The following is a 27,513-nucleotide window of genomic DNA, read 5'->3' as shown; positions in this document are numbered from 1 at the left end:
TGGGAACGGGATGCGACACAAGATGAGCTTTTTGGTCTGATCCAGCAGGGCTCTTATGTTCAAAGTATTATTTATATAAAGAAGTTGCCTAGTAACATTTGGCACTACTTCCCAAGCTGCTTTATATTTAAATCTTCTATAGCTATTCCATTTCCCCCCTTAGGTTCCATAGGTTTTTAATAGAAATATAAACAATTGTGTGAGTCTGATAACCCACCAGAGCACCTCTTCTGCACTCTAGCTCATGCAATAGATAATGATGGGGGTGGGAGTGGGGGCAGTAGGTGACAAGAGCAAGCAGCCAGACAAAGGAAGTGAAAGGAAAGCAAAAACCTGAGTAAAATGGGGCAAATAGTGAAGCAGGTTACAGGAGAGATAAAAGGTACAGCAGGAGAGAAACGCAGCTAACACACACAAAAACCCTCACTGTTCAAGGTGGCAGAGAAAATCATGCCATATAAATGTAAAGGTGTCTGAAGTGTCACCCTGTTTATAAGGTAATTACATCTCTCCTTGTTTAAACAGGCACAGCTGAGCAAAATATAACTAAGATAACTTTACAAATAAAAATTCTAATGTCACCGGGAGGAGCATAAAAAGGCATACACCGGAGAAAAGCAGTTTTTGGTGTACTGCAGGTTGCATGCACATCTTTACTACTCCGTACTTAGAGAATTTTAAGTGCCAAGAAAACCAAAGAGCTTCCTACACATTATATGACAACAGTACCACAACACATTAAAAACGAAAAAGCCATTTGGGGAAGGGAGAATTTAGATCAGAGAAGTGACTCTTTTCAGACCCAATGCTTTTTCTGGCCAATTCCATTAGCAGTCATAAGCGATTTCAAATGTGTGGTTTGCACACTTGGGAGGGGGCATATCAAGCAGTGAAACAGAAGGCAGGCATATAAAGAGCTAGGCATTCCCTCCCTTCCCCAAACACTTCTTTAGTCTCAAATCTGCAGTCACTATCTGCTTCTGAACAGATGTTTCTATTACGTAATTACTTCCTGCAGATTATGTGTGCACAACTACTCACTTACAGTATCTTTTGGCATGCAAGTATGTGGACTAAGTGGGGTGCATTCTTAAGGCTGATTGAACTAGAAGCCTATAGGCAGAGTTTGTTTCAATTTAATTGTATAGCGCAAGTGATTTTAGGCACTTTTATATATATCTGACACCTCCAATAAATAATGCTTTGAAATGTAACCCTAGAATTCCCCCAGATACAGAGAGAAATTAATCAACCCTAAAAGAGTTTCAGCACAGGAAAAGCAGAAAACGACAACAAGCTTTGGGCAGTGAAAATTTGCTGCAGTTCTTCTCACCCCAGATCTTTCTGAAGGGGTTGTAAACTTATTTCTCAATGACTCCTTGATTGGAGCAACTGATTGTAATGCGCTCTGGTCCATGGGGTGACAAAGAGTTGGACACGACTAAACAACAACAAATAACTAACTTCAACCATCAGTCTCCACACAATGAATTTCCATGACGAAGAAGAAGAAGAAGAAGAAGAAGAAGAAGAAGAAGAAGAAGAAGAAGAAGAAGAAGAAGAAGAAGAAGAAGAAGAAGAAGAAGAAGAAGAAGTCCAATAAGGATCAAGATGGGTAAAAACAAACAAACAGAAGACACTGTTCTTACACTGTGCAACAAACAGATAATCAGTCATTGTAGTTTTAAGATCATCTATGTGCTAAAGCCTGCTGTTGAGTGTACTGTGGACATTTAATATGTCTCTCTTTTAAGTAACACATAAGTGAGGGACAAACCCTTACCTTCAGGCAAGAATATGAAATCCTGTAGGTACTGGGGCGAGAATGCACTTTCCCTCCTGTATCTGTGATTTGAATATGCATATTTTTTATTCAGCAAACTCTTACTGCCCTATTCAAGGCAGGTGAAAGGACCTATAGTAACAGACTGAATCAAAGTTTTTTTTTCTTTACCAAAATAATACTGTAGTACAGAGAAATCTATACAGGTCTGATGCATACTGCAACTTGACTGATGTTTGTTCCAAGTACCGGTATGACCTCAGATGAACAATACACATCTCTGCAAATTCAGGAAGGCAGAGTAAAGCACCAAATGCTTGTTTGTATGAACCGATGCATGTACATGATGCACATCCTTGTTGGGCCTTAAGAAGTTATGGCCTCATGGGGGGGGGAATTTCGCCTCCACAGAGGTGACTTACTTGTAGGAAGCTGGAAATAAGCAGCCCCTCTTAGATTGAGGTTTGATAATTTTCATACCAAGGAGAATTTGGGCCTGGCAGCCAATGAGGCGCTCTCTCTCTCTCTCTCTGCAGAGACAAAGTTTTGTACTCACTGTCCAGTGAAGATTTTGCAGGGAATAAGATGTATACATGGGCGTACCCAGCATGGGACAGGGGGGCAGCTGCCCCCCCAGAAGGAAAAAATGAAATGAAACAGGCAGCAGCCGAGCGAGGAAGGCAGGCATCCTGCTGGCAATACAGCCGCCCAGAAGGGAAAGGGCTCGGCTCTTGCTTCAACGCCACCAGCAGCCCCAGCGCGCCGTGGCAGGTCCGTGTGGCTCCGACCAGGCAAGGCAGCTGCTGTGGCTGTTACTGGGCGTCCGCTCCGGCTGCGCTCTTGGTCCCCTGGGCGATGCTGCTGCCCCTCCCCGGAGGCGGCTGCTGCTGCTGCAATATGGCTAACGCGCTGCTGCGCGGGCAAGCGCCACAGGTCTCGCCTCGCCTGCCCTTCACCCCGCCTCCCTTCTGCGAGCCAGCTAGAGCCGCGCACGCGCGCTCAAGCTGCGCCTTTTCTCCCAGCTCGGAGCGCTGCGAACCTGCGGAAGGAAGAGGCGGAAGCGCTGGCCGAGGGTGCCTGCAGATGGTGCAGGCCCTAGCGAAGCCCTGTGATTTGCGCAGGGCAGGCACAGCTTTCCACGGAGTGCCTCGACGGCTACAGGAAGAATGGAGGAGCTGGAAAAGTCAAATAAAGAGCAAGCTCGGCCGCGGCGTCTCCACTGCAGCCCCTCCTCTCACGTGGTTTGTTTTCTAGGGCGTCCTAATCTTCCAGCCTGCAGCCCTAATCTGCACGCTCCTTTCTCGCTGCGAAATAGGCGTCTGCGGAACTCCTTTGCCACTTGACCAAGGCTTTAAGGGGCCAGCAATCACGCTCGTTAGCAACAGGGATCTTGGAGACAACGAACAAACAAGCACAAACAAGAGCCCCAAAAGTTTTGATAGTGCTGTATCAAGGTCCCGGGACAGCAGACAAGTGCTGGTTTATACAGTTCTGCCCCATGCCACCATTTCCTGTAAATCAGAGTTGTAGAATTGGGACCCTGAGGATCATCTTTCTAGTCCAACCCCCTGCAAAGCAGGAATATGCAGCTGTCCCATATGGGGATCGAACTTGCAACCTTGGCATTATCAGCACCATGCTCTAACCAGCTGAGCAATAATAATGCAAAAGGTTTTAAATTGGGAGTGCAATAACTCTTCCTCAAATTTGACACTGAGCAAATACAGTGCTCCTCCAAAATAAACCACAACAAGGAAAAAAGGAAACCCGAACAAAACAGAAAAGGGGGGGCAAATTAAGTAGTTTTTCCCATGCTTTTGTTTTTGTTTCTTCACTGCTTATTTATTTGCTCATCATCCAGTTCTGCCGAAGTTTAAATCTTGCACATTTCTTCGCAGGTTTGATTGGTTTTAATACTTACCTGCAAGTAATGAACTCAAATAACTTCTAAATAGAGGTACAGGATTGTGCAATTAGTTTTAAATTTTGATTCTTTTGATGGAGTTTATGCTGCTTTGACACATGCTTTCTTCTTGGGGGGGGGTTGTGTGTGTTTTGTAATGTTAACTTTTGCCATTTTTCGTTTTAATGTCGATCAGCCTGGGAATTTGATTAAATTGTGGCATAACATACTCACAGCAAACAAGCCAGTATGCCCCTCCCTTCTCCAAGAAGCTCCGGGTACATACATGGGGTTTCCCTAATTCATTCTTACAATAAGTGTTTGTGGTACGCTAGGCTAAGCAAGAACACATGACTCAAGGTCACATACAGAGTTTCCTAGCTGAGCAAGAAACTGAACTTCCTCGCCCAGACCTGCACAACTTGTGATCCATCAATCTGGATGCAGTTAACTACTTACATGTAAGCAGAGGCAGGGAATCTTTGGCCCTCAAAATGTTGTTGGGCTCCCAGCTCCCATCAGCCCAGCCAACACAACCAATAATGAAGGATGATGGAATTTGTAGTTTAGCAACATGTGAAGTGCCACAGATTCCTTCCCCCCTAAGAGAGAAGCCCACAAAATAAGTGAAGCATGGCTAAATGTTAAAGTGTCACTTTCCGTTTCAAAAATTCTGAAGTCCCTAACAGAAAAGTTACCAAAAGGTGATTTGATTTGATTTATTGTTTTTCTGTCCCAGCTCCTGCCCACCTAGCAGTTCGAAAGCACGTCAAAGTGCAAGTAGATAAATAGGGACTGCTCTGTCGGGAAGGTAAACAGCGTTTCTGTGTGCTGCTCTGGTTCGCCAGAAGCAGCTTTGTCATGCTGGCCACATGACCCGGAAGCTGTCTGCGGACAAACGCTGGCTCCCTCGGCCTATAGAGCGAGATGAGCGCCGCAACCCCAGAGTCGGACACGACTGGACCTGATGGTCAGGGGTCCCTTTACCTTTACCTTTTATGCCACTTTTCATTCAAATGAATCTCAAAGCGGCTTACAACCAATAAATAACCGTAACATAATAAAACATAATAGCACATCGTGAATACGGCATATATAATAAAAAAATTTGGTTTCATTCGCCTTTTCTGTGCTGAAGTCACAACCTGAACGACCATGGCTTGCCCCCCCCCCCCCGTTTTGATCCTGGATCTATATATATCTATATGTTGCAGCCTCTCTTCCAACCTACAGCACACACCTCACACAAGACACAGCCTGCTCTGTTGTTTGCCTCCTGTGAGGTTTCCCCACTAGTTACCAGAATTAAATTTCTGACCACATCCAACCAATTTATGGCCTAATTTAGCTAGGCTCAATTTAAATTTAAGTTTGTTAATGTTTATAACTTGCATCCTAAGCTCCAACTGTCAGCATGTCAGCTAAAAATGGATGGGGGAGAGAGATACTTAAATAAATGACACTCAGGATCCCTCCCAACTCTACAATTCTATAAATTTGAATTTCTACAGCTTGTACCACTGATATATTGTTTTCACCTGTGCAACAAAATGCTATGCTTCTACTATGCAGCTTTTAAAATAGTTTTGAAACCAACATGTTTCAGAATGACATTACACACTACATGTTATTTCAATGCCAATTCTCATTTACTGATTTTAACTGATCACCATTTTATTTTCTTGCTTATTACCAATTAGCACAGTATGTTGCCGTTTCATTGCACAAAACCAGAATAAAACTCAAAGCACATTTTTACTTCCAAGTATTTCATAATCCCTTCTTCCCCCCTGCCCCGCTCCCAACTCTTTTACTTGCAGTCTTCAAGCCAGAAGCCTGGATTGCACTGTTTTGATTGGGTATCACTTATTTCTGCTTCAGGAAACTAGAAGTTCAGTCCCTGCAACCCCCTGTGGTTTTCCCAGCCACATACTTGAGAGATTCACATTCCTTCAATAAAGTCTTCAGTGCTAAATGCATTCAGGAGGCACAGTGATTTGGAAAGTACCAAAAGTCACAATTTGGGGCAACAAATAAAGAGAAGCTTTAATAATTTTTTATTGGTGTTTACCTAGATTGTCATTTTTAATTACTGTAGATCACCTTGGGAGCAGAAATGCATAATTCATAAATACTTTCAATAAATTAAAATACATGTTATTTCCATTGCTGAAGGAGGAGAGGGGCAGAGGTTCTTCAAAAAAATGTCTTAGCAGAAAAACTGTATTACAGGCACAAAGATGTGATAACTGGTCCTGACAATGCATCCACCAAATCCGAAACAACCCTATTGAGAATAAAGTGATTCAGAAATAGGTGCTACAACATGGGCACATACAAAAACAACTATCAGTAAATGGTGCTGCAAGTGAAACAGAGGCTACTGGAATTTGAAATGAAGATAGAAGATAGTGGGGTGTGTTATATATACTGTGAAGACACAATGGTGTCTATATTAACTCAGAACAATCCTACCTCCCACCCATAGTAAATGAACAGAATAGCAGAGCCACAATCACAACTGTAGCCCTGCCACTTGCGCAGGCCAAGGCAGAAAGTAGGGGGGGGGCAGTAAAATTTCCTCCAAAAATTGCTGCACCAGCTTTGGGATGGCACAGCAGAGAAGACTGGATCGTGCTCCACACCCTTGCAAATAACAGGATTGGCATGTGTTCCAGCAGATGCTTGGCCAGCCCAGCTCACCCCCCCACCCTTCTGTTCCCTGAAACAACCCATTTTGAGGATTTACACTGGCTACTGCCAATGACAATACCACCACTGGTAGGTTCCACCAGTGCTTTCAGTGGAGACACCACCTTCCCCCCCCCCCTCAGAAACTGCAACCACATTCCAACTTCCTCCAGCAGAGCAGTTTGAAGGTTAGGATTGTGCTACCCATTACAATGCAGGGTGGTAGGCACAAGATTTGCAAGGAAGCCTAACAACAAAATGCAAGAGAAAGCATGGCAAAGAGAAAGGAAGTGACCAGTTGAGAGCTGGACATGCAAGGTTTTGAATTAAAAATGCAGAGATTTTCTAAAAATTCAGAAAGAAAGAACCACATAAACTGACGTGTCTGTCTGCATCTTCTCAATGCACGTGCCAGTGATAGTTAAAAAGCACCAGTGTGGTGTTAGCAGTTAGTGTGTTGAACTAGAACAGGAGTCAGCAACCTTTTTCAGCCACGTCCCGCAGACCATGTGGTGGGCCAGACTACTTTTTTTGGGGGGGGGGGGAATGAACAAATTCCTATGCCCCACAAATAACCCAGAGATGCATTTTAAATAAAAACACACATTCTACTCATGTAAAAACACACTGATTCCTGGACTGCCCATGGGCTGGATTGAGAAGGCAATTGGACCGCATCCGGCCCACGGGCTTTAGGTTGCCTACCCCTGAACTAGAACTTGGAAGACCAGAGATCAAATCCCCACTTGGCCATGAAGCTAGGTAGGTGAGCTTGGGCCCTTCTCACACAAGTAGCCTACCTCACAGGGTTTTTGTGATGATAAAATGGAGAAAAGGGGAAACCATGTATGCCCCCTTAAAGGAAATGTGGGAAACAAATGTAATAAGTAAGTAGCATACAGAAGGCTTGTTTACACATAAGTAAAATCCCAGGAAGAAGCTGCTAGGTGTGAAATATTCCTTAATAAGTGTATGACAGCATTCATGTTGGAGAAGAAATGAAGCAACAATGTAGCTGCTTGTTAGGTTTTTCCTTTAAGACTGATGTGGTCAATGGTGCTACACAGAGATGTGTGTTTGTAACCTTGTTCTGAATGATAGCACACCTGTGAGCTTTTGCTAATTTGAATAATTGAAGGTAGAGTTTGCTTACTGTAATGTGATTGGGTAATTGACTATTTTGAATTCTGTATTTAAGCTACCCAAATGGTTCATGGGTGTGGTGGTGGTGATGTATTGTGAAATGAGAGGAAAGGAGTAGAGGAGTGTGTTGTATATAATTGTAAATAAAAGCAAGCAAAGATACTGAAGACGACTTTGTTATTTCGTCGACCCTGCCGCTGTTGCCACTCAGTTGGTGCGTATTTTGCCCAACATCCGGTTATGGGCCCAGGAACTGCGCATGGGTGTTTGAACTGCTTGCTAAGAGGGCTGCGAAGCTGAGCTATCTGCCAGTCGAAAAGGAGCTGGAAGTATATCCAGGATGGATGACGGCGAAAAGATGGTGCTTACCCTTCCTCAACTAACTGATGGTAATTATAGTCTTTGGTCCTTTAGAATGAGAGGGTTACTCGAATGTAAGGACCTGTTTGACTACGCCACAGATGACCCTCCTCAGATAATTACCCCTGAATGGATACGGGGGGATAACAAAGCCAAAGCTTTTATAAACTTAGCAGTGTCCGACCAGCAAGTTGTATATATCAGAGATAAAACATCGGCTAAAGAAATGTGGGAGAGTTTGGCTGCGGTCCATTTGAGAAAAGAGTCCGCATCAGCCTTGGCTTTTTATCGCCAGCTTTATCAGGCAAAGCTGCAACCTGGCGGTGACTTGGCAGCTCACCTGAGACATTTACAGGAAATCAGGTTGGAGCTTTTGAGAAGAGACATTGTGGTTCCTGTTAATTTTGTTTTATAATCCTCTGCTCATTAAACAAAGAGTATGATGCAGTCGCAAGCCAGCTCGCTTTGGTCCCTCCTGACCAGCTGAGTATTGAAGGTGTGACTGCAAAACTGATGGCGGAGCTGGACAGGCGAGACGCCTCTGTTATGCCTGTTCCCAAAGAGCAGAATGTACATTCAAATGACAATGGGGACGTTGTAGCTTTAAGAGCCAACAAGAAATGTTTTGCCTGTGGCCTTTTGGGACATTTTGCTTCGGAATGCAGAGCAAAGAGTAAAAAGACTTCCTCTAGGTCGCAAAAGGGACGCACAGCCACTCAGGCGTGGAAGCCTTCACAGCGACCGCAGCGAGGTAGTCAACCCGAGCCGAAAGCATTCTTTGCAGAACAACAGCCTTGTGATGTTAAAAGAGGTAATTGGGACTTTTTCATCATCGATAGTGGCGCATCGCAGCACTTATGCAGCAATCGCAGTCTCTTCATAACTTACACACCAGAGACTGGAAATGTGCATTTAGCGAATGGAATAGTTTTGCCCTCACTTGGAAAGGGTACTATAAAACTGCATAGTTTGAATATTACTATATCAGATGTTGTTTATTGCCCTGAACTGTGTGGGAATTTATTATCAGTTTATCAGTTTGCACGTCAAGGTGTTAGAGCTAAATTTACTGAAAAAATGTGCCGGTTTTATCGGGCCAACAAGCAGGTTCTCTATGCAAAACAGACTCATGGACTTTACAGGCTCAAGTTTCACTCCTCTTCAGGAGGAAGCAATAGCTGTTGTGGTGTAGCCAATAGGAGCAGGCAGGGGTTGGCAAATTGCCAGCCACATAAAAACTGCTTACATGAAGCTCACCGCAAACTTTGCCATAAAAACTTTGCAGATGTTTTGAAAACACGGGATATAGTGCATGGTCTAGAAATTAAACCGTGTAAATTTTACATGAACTGCCTGTCATGCTGCAAGCATAAAATTAAGGTGGCACGAAAGGGCAAAAGCACTATGAGAGAAGTAGCAGAGCCTTTTGAAAGGGTTCACTGTGATCTAGTAGGACCATTGCCAGAATCACTTGGAGGGTCCCGATTCTGGCTAACACTTGTGGACCAGAAAACCAGATATGTTTGGACATATGCAATCTCTAAGAAGTCTCAAGCACTAGAAATGTATAAAAAGTTTTGCAATTGGGTTAAGACTCATTTTGGTAAAAATATACAAAATCTGTACTCTGATCTTGGAGGTGAATTTATGTCGCAGGATTTTGAAGAGTTCCTAAATGCGCAGGGGACAGTACACCAAGTGTCCTCACCCAGGAGTCCCTGGCAGAATGGGATTGCTGAGGTTGTTAACAAAAACCTACAATCTGGGATAGAAACAATGCTCCATGACGCTAAACTTCCTGATAGCTTCTGGGCTGAATGTTTGAGCTGTTACACGCATACAAAGAATCGATCCTATCATTCTGCATTAACAGTAACACCTTATGAAATGCTTTTTGGAAAGCGTCCCAATCTAAAGTATTTGTGTGTTTGGGGCAGTGATGTTATGATGCATTACCAAGCTAAAGGGAAGCTGCAGGAAAGAGGTATCCCAGGTAAATTTATGGGATATCAACAAGGGAATTATCGCATTTATTTACCAGACACAAAAAAGTTTCACCTTACTCGTAGCATTATACCATCAGTACACTGGGATGGTGTAGCTGAGTTTCAAGATAGTGATGGTCTAAAAGAAATATCCCCAGAGAGTACAGCTGATGCTAATGAGCAGCCAGTTGATACCGATCCTGACAGTAATCAGTCAGAGATTGGAGAATGTGAGTTTAAAGGGGAACAAGAGGCAATGGACAACTCAGACCATACTTTAAGTCCAAAGCCCTCTACTAGCCGTATGTCTGAAGTTTTAGAAGGAAATTTAAAAGCTGACAGTGAAAGTTTACCAGAGCTTAGACGCTCCAGTAGAATAACTAGACAGCCACAGCGATACATCAATGAACAACAGCTACAGAGGCAGAAACGACAGGAGCAGTTGTTTAAACGTAGAAATATTGCTACTGTTGATGAGGAAATAGAAGAAGTTGCAAACAATGTATACTGTAGCCAAGTTAGTTTTGAACCAAAAAGTTTTAAAGAGATACAAACCATGCCAAAGTCACAAGCTCAACAATGGAGAAAAGCGATAGACTCTGAGCTTGCATCTCTAAATCAAAATAACACCTGGACTTTTGTGAAGCAAACACCTGATATGCGAGTCATAGATTCAAGATGGGTGTTCAAAGTAAAACTTAATGATAAAAATAAAGTAATGAGATATAAAGCTAGGTTAGTAGCAAGGGGTTATCAACAATTGGAAGGCATTGATTATGAGAATGTGTTTTCTCCGAGTGTGAAGTTTGAAAGTATAAAGTTGATGATGCTAGACGCTGTTAAAAATGGGTGTGAATTGTACCATTGTGACATTTCCACAGCTTATCTTAATGCTGATTTGCATGAAAACATATACATGAAAGTTCCGGATGGTGTAGATGTTGCACCTGGAGTAGTTTGTAAATTAAACAAATCTCTGTATGGCCTGCATCAAAGTGGCAGGAATTGGCACGAAACTTTAAAACAAACCTTGATTGAATTTGGATTTGTGCAGGGGAAAGCTGATAATTGCATTTTTACAAAACAATGTGGTAATTCTGTTGTCAAATTGGCCGTTTATGTTGATGATTTATTATTTTCATGTAAACATTTAAAGGAATACCAGTTGTTTCTTTCTCAACTTGGTAAACGTTTTGATGTAAAAGATTTGGGGAAAGTTAAGAATTACCTGTCCATGCAAATAGACAGGGAAGCAGATGGTTCCTTTGCTGTACATCAAACTGCAAAAATAAGAGATTTAATAGAAGTGCTAAATTTGGAGAACGCAAAAGGAAAAGAAACCCCATTAACATGTGGATTTACTTTTACTAAAGAGGATGCACCTTTTCATGACAAAACACTTTACAGGTCGATATTAGGGAAGCTGAACTTTATTCAGCGCGTGTCCAGACCAGACATATCTTTCAGTTTTAATTTTCTTTCCACATTTGTGGAGAATCCAACCAAGCAATGTTTTCGAGCGTTAAAAAGAGTGGTGCTTTATCTTAAACACACACTGCATTACAGGCTACATTTTAAGGTGCATAATGACACAGGGTTCGATATTTTTTGTGACGCATCTCATGCATCTGAACATTTCAAATATAAAGGTGTGTCCGGTTTTGTTTACAGATACAATGAATGTCCATTTGAATGGAGAACACGCAGGCAGCGCATAATTTGTATGTCAACCACAGAAAGTGAACTTTGTGCATGTTCTGAAGCCATTAGAGACATTGAATGGTTTTTGCAGTTGTTTGCAGATCTAAAAATAAAAGTAAAATTACCAATACCCGTGCACATTGATTCCCAAAGTGGAATAGCCATTTTGATGTCAGAAGGCAATACCCAACGTACCAGAACGTTACGATTACGCTTGGAGTTTGAAAAACAAATGATTAATGAAAAAATTATTACTTTTGAATATGTAGCTGGACTAGAGCAAATAGCAGATATTTTCACAAAAGCTTTGCCAACAGCTACGCATCTTAAACATACACAGAAGATGCTGAATGTTACTGCTACACATCATTGACCAGCAGGGGGTTGTTAGGTTTTTCCTTTAAGACTGATGTGGTCAATGGTGCTACACAGAGATGTGTGTTTGTAACCTTGTTCTGAATGATAGCACACCTGTGAGCTTTTGCTAATTTGAATAATTGAAGGTAGAGTTTGCTTACTTTAATGTGATTGGGTAATTGACTATTTTGAATTCTGTATTTAAGCTACCCAAATGGTTCATGGGTGTGGTGGTGGTGATGTATTGTGAAATGAGAGGAAAGGAGTAGAGGAGTGTGTTGTATATAATTGTAAATAAAAGCAAGCAAAGATACTGAAGACGACTTTGTTATTTCGTCGACCCTGCCGCTGTTGCCACTCAGTTGGTGCGTATTTTGCCCAACACTGCTGTCCTGCCATAGCCAGTTCAGCCCAATTGTAATATGTTGTGCTCTTGTAAAATTCTTATTTTAATATTCATTGTAGCCAACTTAATCCAGTAATACTGTCATTTGAATTGCCAGCAGTCTCTTAATTCTAACTGTCAGTCCACAGCTCACATTTATTTTACCACTGGGACTGGCTGTGAACCACAATGATTTATTTTGTGGTCAGGCCAAGGGTGACCTTAAGGACACCCCCCTCCTCCTCCTCCTCCTTTCTCCAACACACATGCAGGCAGCTCCTCCAACACTCAAATAGAAAGTCCCCACATGGAAGATAAGAGTGCAAATTAGCAAGCATGCCAGCTGCTCCTGCTAAAGAAATGGGTTCATTTAGACCAGTGGTTCCCAACAGGTGGTCCGGGGACCCCCAGGGGTCCGCGAGCTATGCCAGAGGGGTCCGCAAGATGCTATTAGAATAAAAAATATATTAAATATATTTCGTATGATAACAGATTTTTTGTTTTGGCCGCTTCCTGCATGAGCAGAGTCTAGCGCAAAACTAGAATTAGATAGAGGCAGTAGTTCTGCTGTATGCCGTTAGGTGGCGCTTTACAAACACTACTGTTTTGCAAAGAGGCAGCGTGCTCATTCTACTAACGCTCACCTCCCCAAGATGCTTTGCGCGCGTCAGCTTCATTTGTGCGCTACTGCGCAGGTACCCTGTCTTCTCCCCCTCCCTGGCGCGTGTTGCCTCTTTGCAAAACAGTAGTGTTTGTAAACAAAGCGTTGTTTTTCATGGAAGCTACAGTTCGCGTAGTTAAAAATGGACCGTTGCTTAAAAAGTGGTTCGTTAAAACGACAAAGGCCTACAGATGAAGAGGAACTGTAAAAAACGTATAAATATAAAATATAAAAAGACTCTTAATTTGGCTCTCACTTTTTAATTTTAGGATTAGGAATTAATGGGGGTCCTTGTCACAATAGCGGCTCGATGAGGGGTCCTCGAGAAAATTTTGTTGGGAACCCCTGATTTAGACTAGTGGGGGGGGGATCACCATTGACAATTTTCAAGCATTTAAAAGACTATAGGGGGGGGCAGATGGGGAGAACTTTTATACCGAATGCTGGATGAAGTATTTTTGTTCTAGAAGAGCAGTTTGTCAGTGGAACAAGCCTAAGGAAACAATGGAACTTGCTGCCTTGAATTAAAAGGCTAGGCAGGCATCTGCAGTGAATGTCTGGAGTATATCTTACTCTTACCTCAGGACTTACATGTTGGACTGAACCACAGCTGTGAAACCGGTGGCCCTGCAGCCGCTGTTGGACTAAAACTCCCCACCCCACCCCCTTGTCTGACTGCTATGATGAGGGTTGGAGTCCGACAACTGGAGGGCCACAGATGCATGCCTCATCCCTGGACTTGACACTACCGGACTACATAACTGCAAAGCAAATGACCTTTCAATGTCTTGATCAAAAGCACCATCTTCTGTACGATTAGCAGCAGCAGCAGCAGCAGCAGCAGCTATAATAAAAGGGACCCCCCCACTTCCTCCTTCATACGGTCTAATGGAATACGAGAGGGACGAAGGGGCATGCAACCGAAATACTCCAAGACACTCTTCCCAACTGCAAAAAGTTTTCAAACATTTCGATTCAAATGCGACCATTTACCAACGCAACCGACCGCTGCAGGCGCACAGCTACTCGATAAGGCGGCAGTTTTCCCTAGTGAGGAAAAACATGCCACTTGCTCTTGCATGTTTGTGTGTTGGGAACAAACGCCCCTCCAACCCTTACTAGTAGAACTTAGACCCTTTCACTAGGTAGAATGGTAAAGACGCCAAATAAGAAGTTGGTTGGGTGTCTCCTGACAGCGGACAGCACTACGGTACGTACCAACTTTGAAGAACTATAGCACAGACACCGTCCAGTAAGGGTGGGAAGAAACCAGCTCCGTCCAGTAAGGGTGGGAAGAAGCCAGCTCCAGACCCCCTTAACGAAGACGGCTCGCTTCACAACTCACCACACAAGCCCACGAGGCGCTACCGGTTCGCTCTTCACCCCCCACCCCCACCCCTATATCCGGAGTCGTCGTCCTCCCTCGGGCAGCAGCAGCCCCACTCCCTCATCCTTCCCTGCGCCCTCCTTACCCAGATAGTGCCTCAGGTCCAGCAGAAAGCGAGGGGCGCCCCCGTTGAGCTGGTAGAAGAGGGAGCCCAGACAGAAGAGCAGCAAGGCGGCCATGCAGAAGCCGTAGTCGCGCAGGGAGAGGAAGGGCAGCAGCGAGAGGGGCCTCCTCCGCCGCCAGCCCGCTCCCTGCCCGGGAGCCCCCGCGGTGGGCTGCGGGGCCACATGAGGACGGGGCTCCGGGAAACCCGCGCTGTAGCACGGCGGCGGCGGCGGCGCAAGCAGCAGCTTCTTCATCGTCGTCGGCGCCCCCGTCGCTTCCTTCGCCGCCGCCTCCTGCTCAGACAGCCCGCCGGGCAGAGCGCATCCTCCATCCGCCTGCTCCGCTCCGACTGCCCGGCGTGAAGGTGGGGGAAAGTTCGCCGGAGGCTCAGGCGGCTTCCCTCCTGCCCATTACCGGCTTCGCCCGGGTGCCGGACGCCCCTAGGAGCGGCTGGAGGCGGCGGCGGCGGCAACCACCATCCCCCTCGGCGGCTCCTTGGCGGGGCTTCCTCTTCTCCGCTTCTTCTCCTTCTCCTCCTCCTCCGCTGCTTCGCTCCCTTTCTCTTCGCTCCAGTGTCAGGTTACAGTTCATGCACGACGGGCCGGTGCCTGCAACTCGCTGCGAAAAAGTTGTTTGCGTCTCTCGCTCTCGGCCGCAGCCCCGCCGCCACCTTCCTCGCCGTCTCCTCAGCCCGCCCACCTCCCTCTCTCCCTCTCTTGTTCCCCAGAGGCGGCCTTTATTTGCCGCACCAGCGACCCCTAGAGGCTGCCTTCTGGCGCCGACATCCCGGCGGGGCCCGGAAACAAGCGCATGTACAGAGTGCAGAGCTCGAACTCCTTCTCCCCCGCGGTTCTTTCTTTCCCTACTTGCCGCTATATCACGTTCGTAGCTCTCCTCCCTAGTGCCCTTAACTTAGCACTGCCTGCAAAGCCCCTAAATGCAAAACAAGAGTTGGAAACTGAACTTTACCCAAACGCTGTTAATCCATGCGAAAACTTTACTGCAGTTCGCATTGGGAACTTTCACACCTGACACTAATAGTGTAGGTTTATAGCAATGTAGGCCAGGCAGGCAGCATATGTCTGAGGAACTGCAATCATCACAATATCTGCCTAACTATAAGAAATAAAGCAAATGTTCAGTTTTTATACAGCTGCTTTGTGCCACGTGCCATGGTGTAGATTTCAGGGTCCGGAACTGGAAAAGAATCCATTTCATGGCCTTTATGTGAGATAGGCAAGTTATATCTCTATAGAGCCAATGTGGTGTAAATAGAGTGTTGAATTGGGGCCTCGGAGACCCAGGGTTCAAATCCCCATTCACTTACGGTAGGAAGCTCACTCTCACCCTAACCCACCTCTCATGGTCCCTTCCTGCTGCTACCCCTTAAAAAGTGGTTATGGGTGTTGGGAGACCAACAGCAGCACAGGATATCGTTCAGGAGGGTTGCAGAATATCGGGAAGATATCCATAATTGAGTGCCATGCAAACGACACAGTGCTTTCTGCTAGCTCAGATCCACCACTGTATTCAATCCAAGGTGAAAACCTTTACAGTACTTATTTTTTCTGCAAATATCCCCACTGCTAATGCCATATGAGCAGGTTGTGGCAGCTTTTTCTGGACAGTTGCTATTTGGTTACTATGCTGATATCCAACCAAGTCATACTCATAGTAAACGCACTGAAATTAATGAACTTACTCATGTCTGATTATTTAAATGGGACTATTCTAATTAGCACTGGATAGCAAGCTATATTTACATTCATTCTTGTACATATAACCTTGACTGCAGGTAATTGCCTTGACAAATGCCGATGTGAATCTGAATGTTCTTAAGCTGCAAATACAATTCTCTTCAAAACAATTTTGTATAAAACTATGGAACTTAACTTATATAGGAGCAGGGTATTTTTTTAAAAAATGATTGTTTTTATTTTTGATTAATGTTTTGAATGCTTCCTTTCATTTTAAATCTGCCACTCTCATGCTTCAAGCTATTTTTTCAGACATTTAATACTAAAACAATAAGGGAAACTGTAGTTATCATTTTTGTGGACTCTTACTCCTGAGATATCAAAGCAAACACTTAAATCCTGTTTTCCAGTAGATGATGATAAACATCTGGAAGAAAATTTATAGGAAATTGCCCATTAGACTCTGGCAGCAACACTGAAATTATGCAGGAACTCTAAAACAAAACTTAAACAGAATGAAACAAAAAGATGAAATGCAATTGGCATAAAGAATAAAGCTTGTTTATATTAAATATATGACAAACACTTTGAAGTGGTAGGACACGATCATTTTGTTTACCTACCTATAATGCTCTGTTAGTTGTGTTCTTAATCGACATCCAAGCTCTCATTCTGGACTGTTTTATTTTTGTACAGCCTTTGTCCAGAGTCAAATATTTGGAGCAAAAATTACTACTTGCCTTAATCATTAGCAGATGCTTGACTTGAACACTTTAACTGTAGAACTTCTTAAAGTCCAAATCATCCTTTAATAAAGGAAGGGCAGCATAATGTGGCTTTTATTTTCCTTGGTAGATATATGAAAACCTCTATCATACTGATAGAAGTTACCAATTAAGGTACATTGGTACCTCGGGTTACAAACTCTTCAGGTTACAAACTCCGCTAACCTGCAAGTAGTTACCTCAGATTGCCAGGATGAGAACAGAAATTGAGTGCTGGTGGCACGGCGGCAGCGGGAGGCCCCATTAGCGAAAACACCTCAGGTTAAGAACGGTTTCAGATTAAGAACGGACCTCTGGAATGAATTAAGTTCGTAACCCGAGGTACCACCATATTAAGTTTTGAATGGGTCATTCCGTGTTATCATTTTTCTACCCATCTCACCATTTATCATTGCACTGGTTGGGTAAGCAAAGTTTAGCTAGCTTGCTCATCATACTGTTTATTTGGATTTTTGTTTGTTCCTGTGTAGCCAGGATTTTTGTTAGGGGGGCAGGCTTTTGTTGGGAGGGGGAAGCTCCTCAGATTTGTATTCAAGAGCCGTCTTTCCCATAGAGCTTAGTGGTTCGTTGCGCCAGGGCGCCAGCCTCTCAGGGGCGCCCAGCGAGTGGGGGAGCTGCGCGGCTTTGCCAGCGACCTCCCCTTTCCCTGCACGCCCACCAGCTGCGCCCCATCAACCATATGGCTGGCCAGCGCATAGCTTCCCTCCCAAGCCTCTGCAGGGATTGCTCTCCCGTAGTGGGAAGAAACTGATCCCCACAAAGGCTTAGGATGGAAGCTGCACTCCGCCAACTGTATGGCTGTCGGGCGTGCAGCTTCCTTCCCAAGCCTCTGCAGGAGGAGAGTGATCCTTACAGAGGCTTAGGATGGAAGCTGCGCCCCACAAACCCCATGGCTGGCAGTGCACAGCTTCGCCCCCCCATCTGTGGTAATTTAGGGGCGCCGGGAGGATATTTGCACCCCGACGCCACATCTGCTAAAGACAGCCCTGTTTGTATTGCCAATGGTATGCAGGGCAAATTATAAAGTTCAAGGTCAAACATTAGTTTATCCCTTGCTCCTGATTGGATTACTGTAATGTGCTCTATGTAGGGCTGCCCTTGAAGTTGACCTGGAAGTTGCAGCTGGGGCAGAATGTGACAGCTCAACTGCTCACTGAGACAGAATATCACTACCATATTATGCTGCTGTTTAAATAATTGCACCGGCTGCCAATTAGCTAGTGGAGCAAATTCAAAACAATGATGATTTTATTATAATAATATTTATTACCTATCCTTCAGCAGCAGGTTTCAGGATTACAACAATTTAAAATTTAGAAATCATTTTATCTCAAGGTTCTTTTTGCATGATATTGGACTTGAGCTTTTAGTACTTAGTCTTTGAAACTCCCTCCCATTACATACCAGGCAGGCACTGTCTCTATTGTGTATTTAGCATCGGTTGAAAACTTTCCCCTTTCAACAAGCCTTGTAAGTGGAGGTTTTTTTTATCTCAGTCAGTATCAATTGGGTTAGAAATTACTTTTGATAGAATCATAAAGTTTTGGAGTTAGAAGGTACCCCAGGGTCATCTAGTCCAACCCCACTGCAATGTAGAAATCTGAGCATATGGTTCTTCATCCAGTCTGAAACCAGACCAGACCCTGCTTAGCTTTGTAAATGTGCTAGCAGTTTTATTGCTGCACCACTATAAATGTTTTCATATATGTAATTGTTTTAGATACATTTTATTGTACTGTGAAATTGCTTCATAAGAAGCGGTTCATAAATTAATTAAGTAAATTAATAAAAACACAGCAGGCCACAGGCAGTCTTCACATTAGGAGTGCAATGAACCACTCTGAATCACAAGCCCAATTTAACCACTAGAACAATAAGATATTATTAAGGAAAAAACATCTGAAAATAGGCAATAAACTTTGACCACTACACTGTTCCACCTCTAAATGCCTGCAGACGAAAATAGGTAAAGCAGGGTGTAAAAATGTATTGGAGTGATTTTATTTTTGAGAATGTTGCTCATCATTTTTATCTGTGTACAGCCCAGCCATCTCTTGGTGAGGCCTTAATCAACATACCATCTACATGGTCCCTTCTAGACATTCCTGAACTACAGCTCCCGTTATCACTAACCATTGACCATGCTAGCTAGGGCTCAAAATCAAGGTCCAATGTGGGCTAGTTATGCACCCTCTATCCACCATTTCAAAATAAAGCCATATGACCAATTCATAGCTTTCTAGTTAATGAACTTTAACAGCTGTTTATCCAGTAGTAACATAATACCAAACTTTTAATTAACTTACTCTTGGGATCAGTCAGGTCCAGACTGAGGTGTCATTTCTTTTGGGAAACCTGGGAAACAACAACAACTTCCACATCTCTGGGATATGTTCATTATTGGAGATGACTGCAGATCTCTACGATAATTCTCAATTATTTTATCTGACAGTTAGACATAACTTTGTCCTCTCAATTTCTGTATGATATGTAGGCTTTTAACAGCATAACCCTATACATGACTGCTCAAAAGTAAGTCCAGGTAAGTGAGTATAGAATTTCAGCCTATGCTCACTTACTGAGTAGTCCCTTCTTCAGCAGGACTTGTGTCTGAGTAGGCATGCATGGGAATATGCTGTGTATGACAGTTTCTATCTATTTGAGCAGCTGAGGGGGCACTTTGCAGCACATTTTGCAACCACTTTGGCTGAGCTTTACTAGGACATTAAATTTTTACCTGAAACCTCTGAATTATTTTTTTTTGAATTTCTGTTGACTATCATTGTGAGGTTTGCTACTCATTTAATTATTATATTGCACCATTACAGAGGCTGATTTTAGCTGTGGAAATTGAAGTGAGAAACTGTACTTTATGCTGACATTTTAATCAGGAAGACGTACTACTCTTTTGGACAGTTCTGATTTGTAAAATCCATGATTACATCATTTGCAGAGCCTGACATCTGAGGATAATTGGCTAATTTATTACACATTTCTGGGTCATTGGTTTTTCTGTGGAAGGAGGAAATTAGAATGAAACTAGCATCTATTACTTTCTTCCAATCAATCATTTTGGCTGTCATAAACGTACCATTTTATATTCATTTTCTGCTCCACATTTTCTATTAAAGGAGGGGGGCAATGAAATCTTTATTATACAGATAAAACTGCCTCAGGCCTTAGAATTTGGCTCAGGTGGTTTATTCACAAATGCAAATTTCATTCTGGTGCATTTGCAGGAATACTTCTGGCCAACAAAATTTGATTGACAAATGGCTGGTAATTTCATCTTCTATTCCTCTCAATTCCTGTGACACCATAATAGCATCTAAAACTCTTGTTTTGTTTTTAAATTGTTCCAAATTAATAGCTAGTTGATCTGGGCCTACAAGTTTCCATCCAGAGCCTCGTTTTCCAGTATTGTAAATGATTATGCCTTGATTATGGCAGCATGCACGTGGTAGGGGTGGAGAGACAATGAGTATGATCCAGCAAGAGAAAAGCACTGCAAATGAACCAAATCCCATTCATTTAAAGACAGCTTGTTTCCCGCATTTAAGTAAATTGAAGCCTATGTGTGTTTACTAAAAAACAAGTCCTGGTGTGTTCAATGGGGGTTACTCTCAGGTAAGTGTGCCTTAGAATAAAGGTTAGAGTGCAATCCTAGTCCCCCCTCCTATGAAGGGAGGGAGAGTTAGGGTGGTGTGTAGATGTCTCCTCTGCTGGGGTTCTTTCATGATGGGGACCTAGCTGTGCCTTGGAATGAGGAGTAGGAAGTTGGTGGTTTTTCTGTTGGCAGCAGCAAGCCCTGAAACAGGTGGGGCTCTGGTGATTTTGGATTAACTGGACCCAAAGGCATGCTGTTCCCCAAGGGTCCAATTCTCGGGTCCCTCAGCTATGCCAGGCTAGAGCTGGCATAGCAAGGTGGCAGGACTGCTCCTGCACCTTCTGTTCCAGCCAGTGAAAGGCAGGAAGGCTTGCAGCACAGCTGTGAATCCACCACTCTGCTCCTTCCCAGCTCCTGTTAGGATTGCTCTGCCTGTGTCCTATAGGATCAAAATGTTCAAAATTTTAAATTCACTCTTAAGGAGTGGTAAGTAGTTCACTCCATGGCCCCTCCTGCGGAAAACTGTTTCTCTTGACGGACAGATGCATTTGGCACACATTACAAAGTTGCAAGGTATGTTTGTTTTTATAATTCATTGGGAACAAAGAGTTCAGGATTTGCCCACAGTTCTTCTTAATCGTCCACCTAATATTAGGGAATCTGCTCCTGGATTTATGTGTTCCAGTTCAGGTTTTAATTGAAGCTCAAGAGAGCTGGCCCAACCCCAGAGAACTGCTCTCAGGTGCCTCCCATTATGCCTAAAATGCTGTGGGCAGCTGAGGGCCCTTCTGCCTCTGACCTGGAAAGAGGAAGTAGTCCTTCCTGAGAGAGGAGAGGAAGGGAAGGGAAAGGAAAGAAGGTAGAGAGACTTTGTGCATGTACGTGTGTGTGTGTGTGTATAGATATATATATGTAAAACGAACCTAGAGCTTCAGCTTAGAAGCCACCTGTGAGGACTGGTGAAGCACTGGAGTTGGGATGGACGCGGTCGCTGGCCACATGGGGAGCCAAGGTGAGTCTGGCTGCATTGGGAAGGCCGTGGAAAGAGGGCCCCAAGCCTGCTTTCGGACTGGCAGAAGGTTAAAAGTTTAGCTTCTTATGTTTTAGAACCCGTCCTACTTGGCCCCTCTCTGTTCCTGCCTGATAGCTGCTGGAACCCCCCAGAGTGAGTAGGGAGACTGCTAATCCCGAAGTGTCTGCAGCACTTGCCTCCAATTCTCGTTGGCACAACACAGGGCCCTTTCCCCCGCTCCACCCAACCTTCCTCTTTGGCTGGTGTAACTGTGAATATGGCATAGGCTCTGCTTTTCTGTCAGGTCCTGTTGCTGCTGACCAGGGGCTTGGCTTCTAAAACTATGTGTTGATTTTAATAGTGCGGATAACAAGTTCTTATTGCTTCAGTATGATTTCTTACTCTAGGCTCTTTGGGAGGATCTAGGATCCTGAAAAGTAGCACAAAAGCTATTTGAATAAATGAGCTGGAACTTTCTGGAAAATCTGTGCTACCCTGCTATGGCCACTGTTACTTGTATTCCTGGAGAGGGTTTGGGCTGCTGGCTCCCATTTTCCTGAGGAAGTACAGTATATACCAAAGGTTGTCTTATCAATTCTCCCCATTATGGCTATGTTTCCATTACTTCCATTGTAGCCTTACTCTTTTTTCTGGATACTTTTGTGTAGATTTGGCTAACCTTTGACCACATAGTGGCCCCTAGGGCTTTTTCCCCCAACCAGAACTCATTGGAACTCAGTTCTGGCACCTCTCAGGTGGGCACTGTTGCCACTCTTAAAGAGAACAAAGTTCATGGTGAGTTTTGGCACTTTTTTAAAAAATAGAAAAATAACACTGGTGTCCCTTATCATGTAGCGACCGTAACCATGTAGAGAAGCAGCCCACTATAGCTAATGCCATAGGGTCAAGTGGTTTCTACACTGCCACCCCTGGTGAAAATCTGGGGAAATGAGAAGGTTGGACAAAGGAGCTTGGTAAAAATAGGTTACTACTCGACTTGGGCTGAACAAAGCAATATCCTAACCCATTCCAAGCTGTCATACAGCAAGTTTTTAAGAAGCTGCCACATAGTGATCTGACAATTAAACCTGCTTTCTGAATGTTAGCTTCTTCACACAATGAGCACAAGTGCAAAAAGTGCGCACATTTTTATTCATATAGCTTAAGTATTCTGTACACAGAAACACCAATTGTATGTTTGTTGAATATTGCCTGTGAATAACTGTGTGAGGGTGCACAGCTTAACTACTTGTGTACACAGATTGTACACTTGTTGAATGAATGTAAAGTCTGAATACTATCTGTTGAGTCCAGGTTTAGGGAAAACCTGCCTATTTTCCATGTGAGATGAAATCCAGAGCAGAGCTTTATTGGAAGACCTTGGGCTCTTATCTGTTATCATCTGACTTACATTCATGGCAGGAAATTTCGGGAGGGTGTAAGGCCTGTGACAGTGGCCAATTTGTTACAGCCAGATTATTCAGTTGCTCATAATCTTAATTCCATATTTTCAAGACCGCATTTAAAAATAAATATTATCTCACTGTTCCATACACTCAGGACAGGCAGGCAGATACACCCACACACAATAGCCTGGTTCACATGCTACATTGAGCCATAGTAAAAAAATAAGCTCTGGTTTAATGTGAAGAAGCAATGTAGTAGTACATGCTGTTCAGTTGTACTTGCTTCAATCCTCTCCTACTCCAGCCTTTCCCCCAGCTGGGAGAAAACAAACAGTGCTGAATTAGCATTGTGTGCAAGCCAGTGCTCATGGCTTGTATCTCTCCAAGAAATCAGGGGTGCCGGTGTGTACATATGTAACACTAAATCAGCACTGTGATTTGTTTCTTCCTGACTGGAAAATGTCAGGAGCAGGTGAGGAGCAAAGCAAGCATGAGTGAGCAGCATCCACACGTGAACTGTTCTATCAGGTTTTAATTAAACTACAGCCTAAAACAACAATATGTAATCATAGTTCACACGAGGCACCAGACCTAACATCTTGTTTTACAACCAATTAAACTGAAATACTGAGATTAGCCCTATTAACTCAGTCCAATGTTAATAAAGTGTCTGCCAGACTGTAAGAGCCAGATTTTGGGAAGTACTGGACATACCTCTTTTTAACGTTTTGTGTAACAGGATATCCAGAGACCCAATATCAGTTCACACATCTCAAGATCCTTTGTGTGATGGTCATATGGGACTTCAGTTGGTTAAAAACTGTTTATCTGATAGTAGGGAAGGAATCAAGCAGTGTTAAAAATAGCTCTGAACAGTGGAATAACAATTATCAGGAGACTGGAAAGGAGACGGTGAAGAAATCTGTTTGAATAGAACCCCCAAATCGTGCATGTAACAAGTTCTTTTCAGGAAGCTTCCAATTTGAATATATCCCCAATACAATGCATGAAATGAATTATGAAGAATGAGAAAACAAGAAACACATGTTTGCACTCTGTTAGCCTTGGCCAATACAAGAAAAATAGCCGCTGCCAGTACTGTGCTAAGTTCTTACAAAGAGAAATGGGACATGATAGAAAGAAGAGCAGTAATTTAATGGAATGATCCAGAATGGAGCAATGAAAAAAACTAGGCTAGGCTTTCAACAGGTCTTAACAATGAAGTTCAAATATGGACAAATAATTGACATGCTTAATATGAACAGAGTTGAGCTGCATGTTATTGGGATGTGACAAAATTGTGGTATTTCAAAAGCACTATATATATACCAGAAGTAGGAAAAGTCACTTCAGGGTGTAATTAAAGACTCATGTTTAACAAGCAGTTTGTTGTTGGCATGGGGACCTTGGTGCAGAGAACAGACTTCGTTGCATGCAAAGGCTTTCCCATTCACTTCTCTCTCTCTCTCTCTCTCTCTCTCTCTCTCTCTCTCTCTCTCTCTCTCTGTGTGTGTGTGTGTGTGTGTGTGTGGAGTTGTCATTCTTTCCAGTCTCACAAAAAAATTATACGTGGCATTGTCTTCTAAAGTTATGAAGTGATGAGAACTTGGATTGAAGTATTTTCTATGGGATTAAGAGTTTGGCTTCATTTGAAACGTGATTGGCTGAGCAACATTTTTCATGTTATATCTTGTACTTCTGATTCAGTACCTGCATATGGAATAGACACACATAGCATCATTTAAGAATAGTGGGCATAGATAGCAATTATAGATTCTTTCAAAATACACACAAGCAGCAACCAAGGAAGGATCAAGTTTCTATGTGTATTAAATACACCCACCTACCCACAAATACAAAGCCATTTATCATTATTATTATTATTTATTGAATTTATATACTGCCCTATACCTGGAGGTCTCAGGGCAGTTCACAGAACATTTGATCTGATTTATTGTATTTCTATGCTGCTTTTTATTCAAATGAATCTCAGAGAGGCTTACAAACAATAAACAACAATAATGTAATAAATCATAACAGAGCATTAAAAATACAACGTAGAATCATAGAATTGTAGAGCTGGAAGTAATCACAAGTGTCATGCATAAGTAATATGAAATAATTAGGAAATTGGCTCCAGGTGAACTGCCCACATTGCTCTCGATAATCAGGAGGTCCATTCCCATTCGAGGAAGTCTGAAAACAGATTGTCAGTTGTTCCCTTTGCTTGCCAAAAAGTGTGTGTGTGTGTGTGGGGGGGGGGGGTTAGCTTGGGATCCAAGCCAATAATTAAGTTATGGACAGTCATTTTCAGCCAGTAAGTCATGCCAATTAAGTACTGCCTGGGACCAAAGGTGATTACTGTGGAGAACAAAGTTGTTAAAATGCTGTAGTGAGATCCTCTCATCAGGATGTAAAAATACCTGACAAGAAATATGTGCAGTCCAATATCAAACCTTTCCCTTAAACAATACCCCAACTTGAGTCTGTAAAGCGCCCTAAGCTTTTGCAGCTGGAGTCAGTCAGGGCCCTCCTCTTCCAAGCCAGGTGGGAAAAGGCCTACAAGGTAGGGAGCAGGTCTTCCAGGACTGACAGCCAATTGAGGACATGTATAAAAGATTAAAATTCCTAAAGGTAACATACTGTAGTGTTATGAGTTTGGGACGGGGGTAGGCTGTATGCTTGAGCTGAGCCCCCTTCAAATTCATGGATCCAGCACAGCTTCAGTTTCTGGAATAGCCACCTTAGCTTCCTGGTGAGGTAATGGTCCTCTAAGTATGGGCCATTAAGGTAACAAAGGAAGTGGTTCTGTGCCAGACAACAAACTCTCTAATAGTTAGAAAGACAAAGGCCAGAGTTGAGAGTTCAGTTATGTGAGCTGGAAGCTGATAAGGCTGAAGGCTGGGCAGCTGGGAGACAGAGTTATGCTTGATTTCTGTTGGAATCCAAGGCTGTGGCTATGAGAGAAGCAAGACCCTCATGGGGTGTTAATGCTGTGAACCCTTCCATCGTAGGCTCAGGTTGTATATATGTGTAAATAAACCATATGCTACATATGCACCACAGTCTCCGCTGACCCTCATTCTGAGGAAACCAAACCCTGGATTCTTGCACTGCCCAGAGATTGGGATGACATGCAACAATATAAAGTGGCCTGTAGTCAGTTGTCCTGCTCAAGTACCGGTATGTGAAACAAAATGATAGCTTGCAAAATTGCAACGAGAATGTCCAATGCCTTGCCTGACAACACCTATAACTTTAATTCATAAAGAAACTGGGGGCAGACTTCAATCAGAATCCAGTCCAAGGAAACTAAACATGCAGATAACTCTGTGTGGCACTGTGGTCTTCAAATTTGGGGTCCAGAAAGTTAAGTTCTGTTGCCTTGAGAGGCGTACTTCAAGACATGATAATTTTGTTTAAATATTTTCTGTCTTTATGAACTTGAAAAGTTGGCAGTTTTTAAACCAAGGAATAGGAGGAAAGCTTGTTCCTTTGCGTAAGCTAAAAGGTGGTGTGGCTGGACTCCAGGAAAACAATTCCAGCCATTAAAGAAGCTGAAAAATGAAACAGATGCAGACTGTACTGTGGATGCTGTTTCTTCTAAGAGGTATAGGTTACGTATTAATTGCTATTAGCTTGAGAGAACAGCCAAGGCCATCATAATAAATTCTTACTTGGAGGACACCGTATGCAGAACAAAATGGAATGTTAAATATGTTTAGAAGTTACTTCCTTCACAAGAGATTATGCTGCCTTTGGTGCTAATGGAATTTATTTTTGGCACATGCATACATAGGGCAGAAATGCATTAAAAATATAGGTTTAATTAAAGCCAGGCTTAATTGCTACCTCTGCCTCATTAGGAGAATGGAATAACTTGTGGTGGTGCTTTGGTATCCCCAGCACAGGGGTCGATAGACTTCAGGGTTCCAGGATGTATATTGTTTTTTATTAGAACCTGGAGATCCACCAGATGGAACCTGGTGCAAAAGATAGACACATAAATTAAATAATTCTAAGCCAAGGAATCTGTTTTTAGTACTAAAACTGAATGGAGCTGACAGTCCTTCTACACAAAAATCTGTTCCTGCCTCCTGCCCTCTTGAAGCTTTCTTTATTTCCTCACTACAATTTGTGGGTGGGGAAAGAGTATTTTGGTTACCTTTGTAAAATGATTGAGAGTCAGGAATTCTTACCAATCTATATGCAACAGTAGATCCTGATCTACCTTGTGCCTGCCCTTGCCCCAGTAAACCTGGGAGATGAAGATGACTCAGAAGCTTAGGTGATGCTAATACGCTAGAAGAGCTGCCAACATGAAATGTGGCAGTGGAAGGCTGTAATCCTATATTTACATTTAAACCGAGAGTAAGCCCTCATTGGATTTAAAGGGACTTACTTCTGAGTAAGGGACACGGGTGGCGCTGTGGGTTAAACCACAGAGCCTAGGGCTTGCCGATCAGAAGGTCGGCGGTTCGAATCCCCGCGACGGGGTGAGCTCCCGTTGCTCTGTCTCTGCTCCTGCCAACCTAGCAGTGTTGG

At 43.3% G+C, this 27,513-nt stretch overlaps 1 protein-coding gene across 2 annotated transcripts in view; it reads right to left on the bottom strand.

Annotated features, from left to right (window-relative positions):
- UST (uronyl 2-sulfotransferase) overlaps nucleotides 1-16,146 on the bottom strand; it is a 165,390-nt gene extending 149,244 nt beyond the window's left edge. For both annotated transcript variants that reach the window (XR_015948989.1, XM_035108790.3), the window contains exon 1: nucleotides 14,442-16,146. Coding sequence is in view for 1 of the 2 variants with exons in the window: in XM_035108790.3 (XP_034964681.3) it covers nucleotides 14,442-14,715 (274 nt within the window). In the remaining variant the exon portion in view is untranslated. The remainder of the gene's footprint in view (nucleotides 1-14,441) is intronic.
- Between the last annotated feature and the right edge of the window lie 11,367 nt (nucleotides 16,147-27,513).

Source organism: Zootoca vivipara, chromosome 3 (genome assembly GCF_965207765.1).
Source record: "Zootoca vivipara chromosome 3, rZooViv2.hap1.1, whole genome shotgun sequence".
NCBI classification, from domain to species: domain Eukaryota; kingdom Metazoa; phylum Chordata; class Lepidosauria; order Squamata; family Lacertidae; genus Zootoca; species Zootoca vivipara.
Note: the sequence above shows the minus strand (reverse complement) of the source record. Positions and strands in the feature narration are given on the sequence as shown.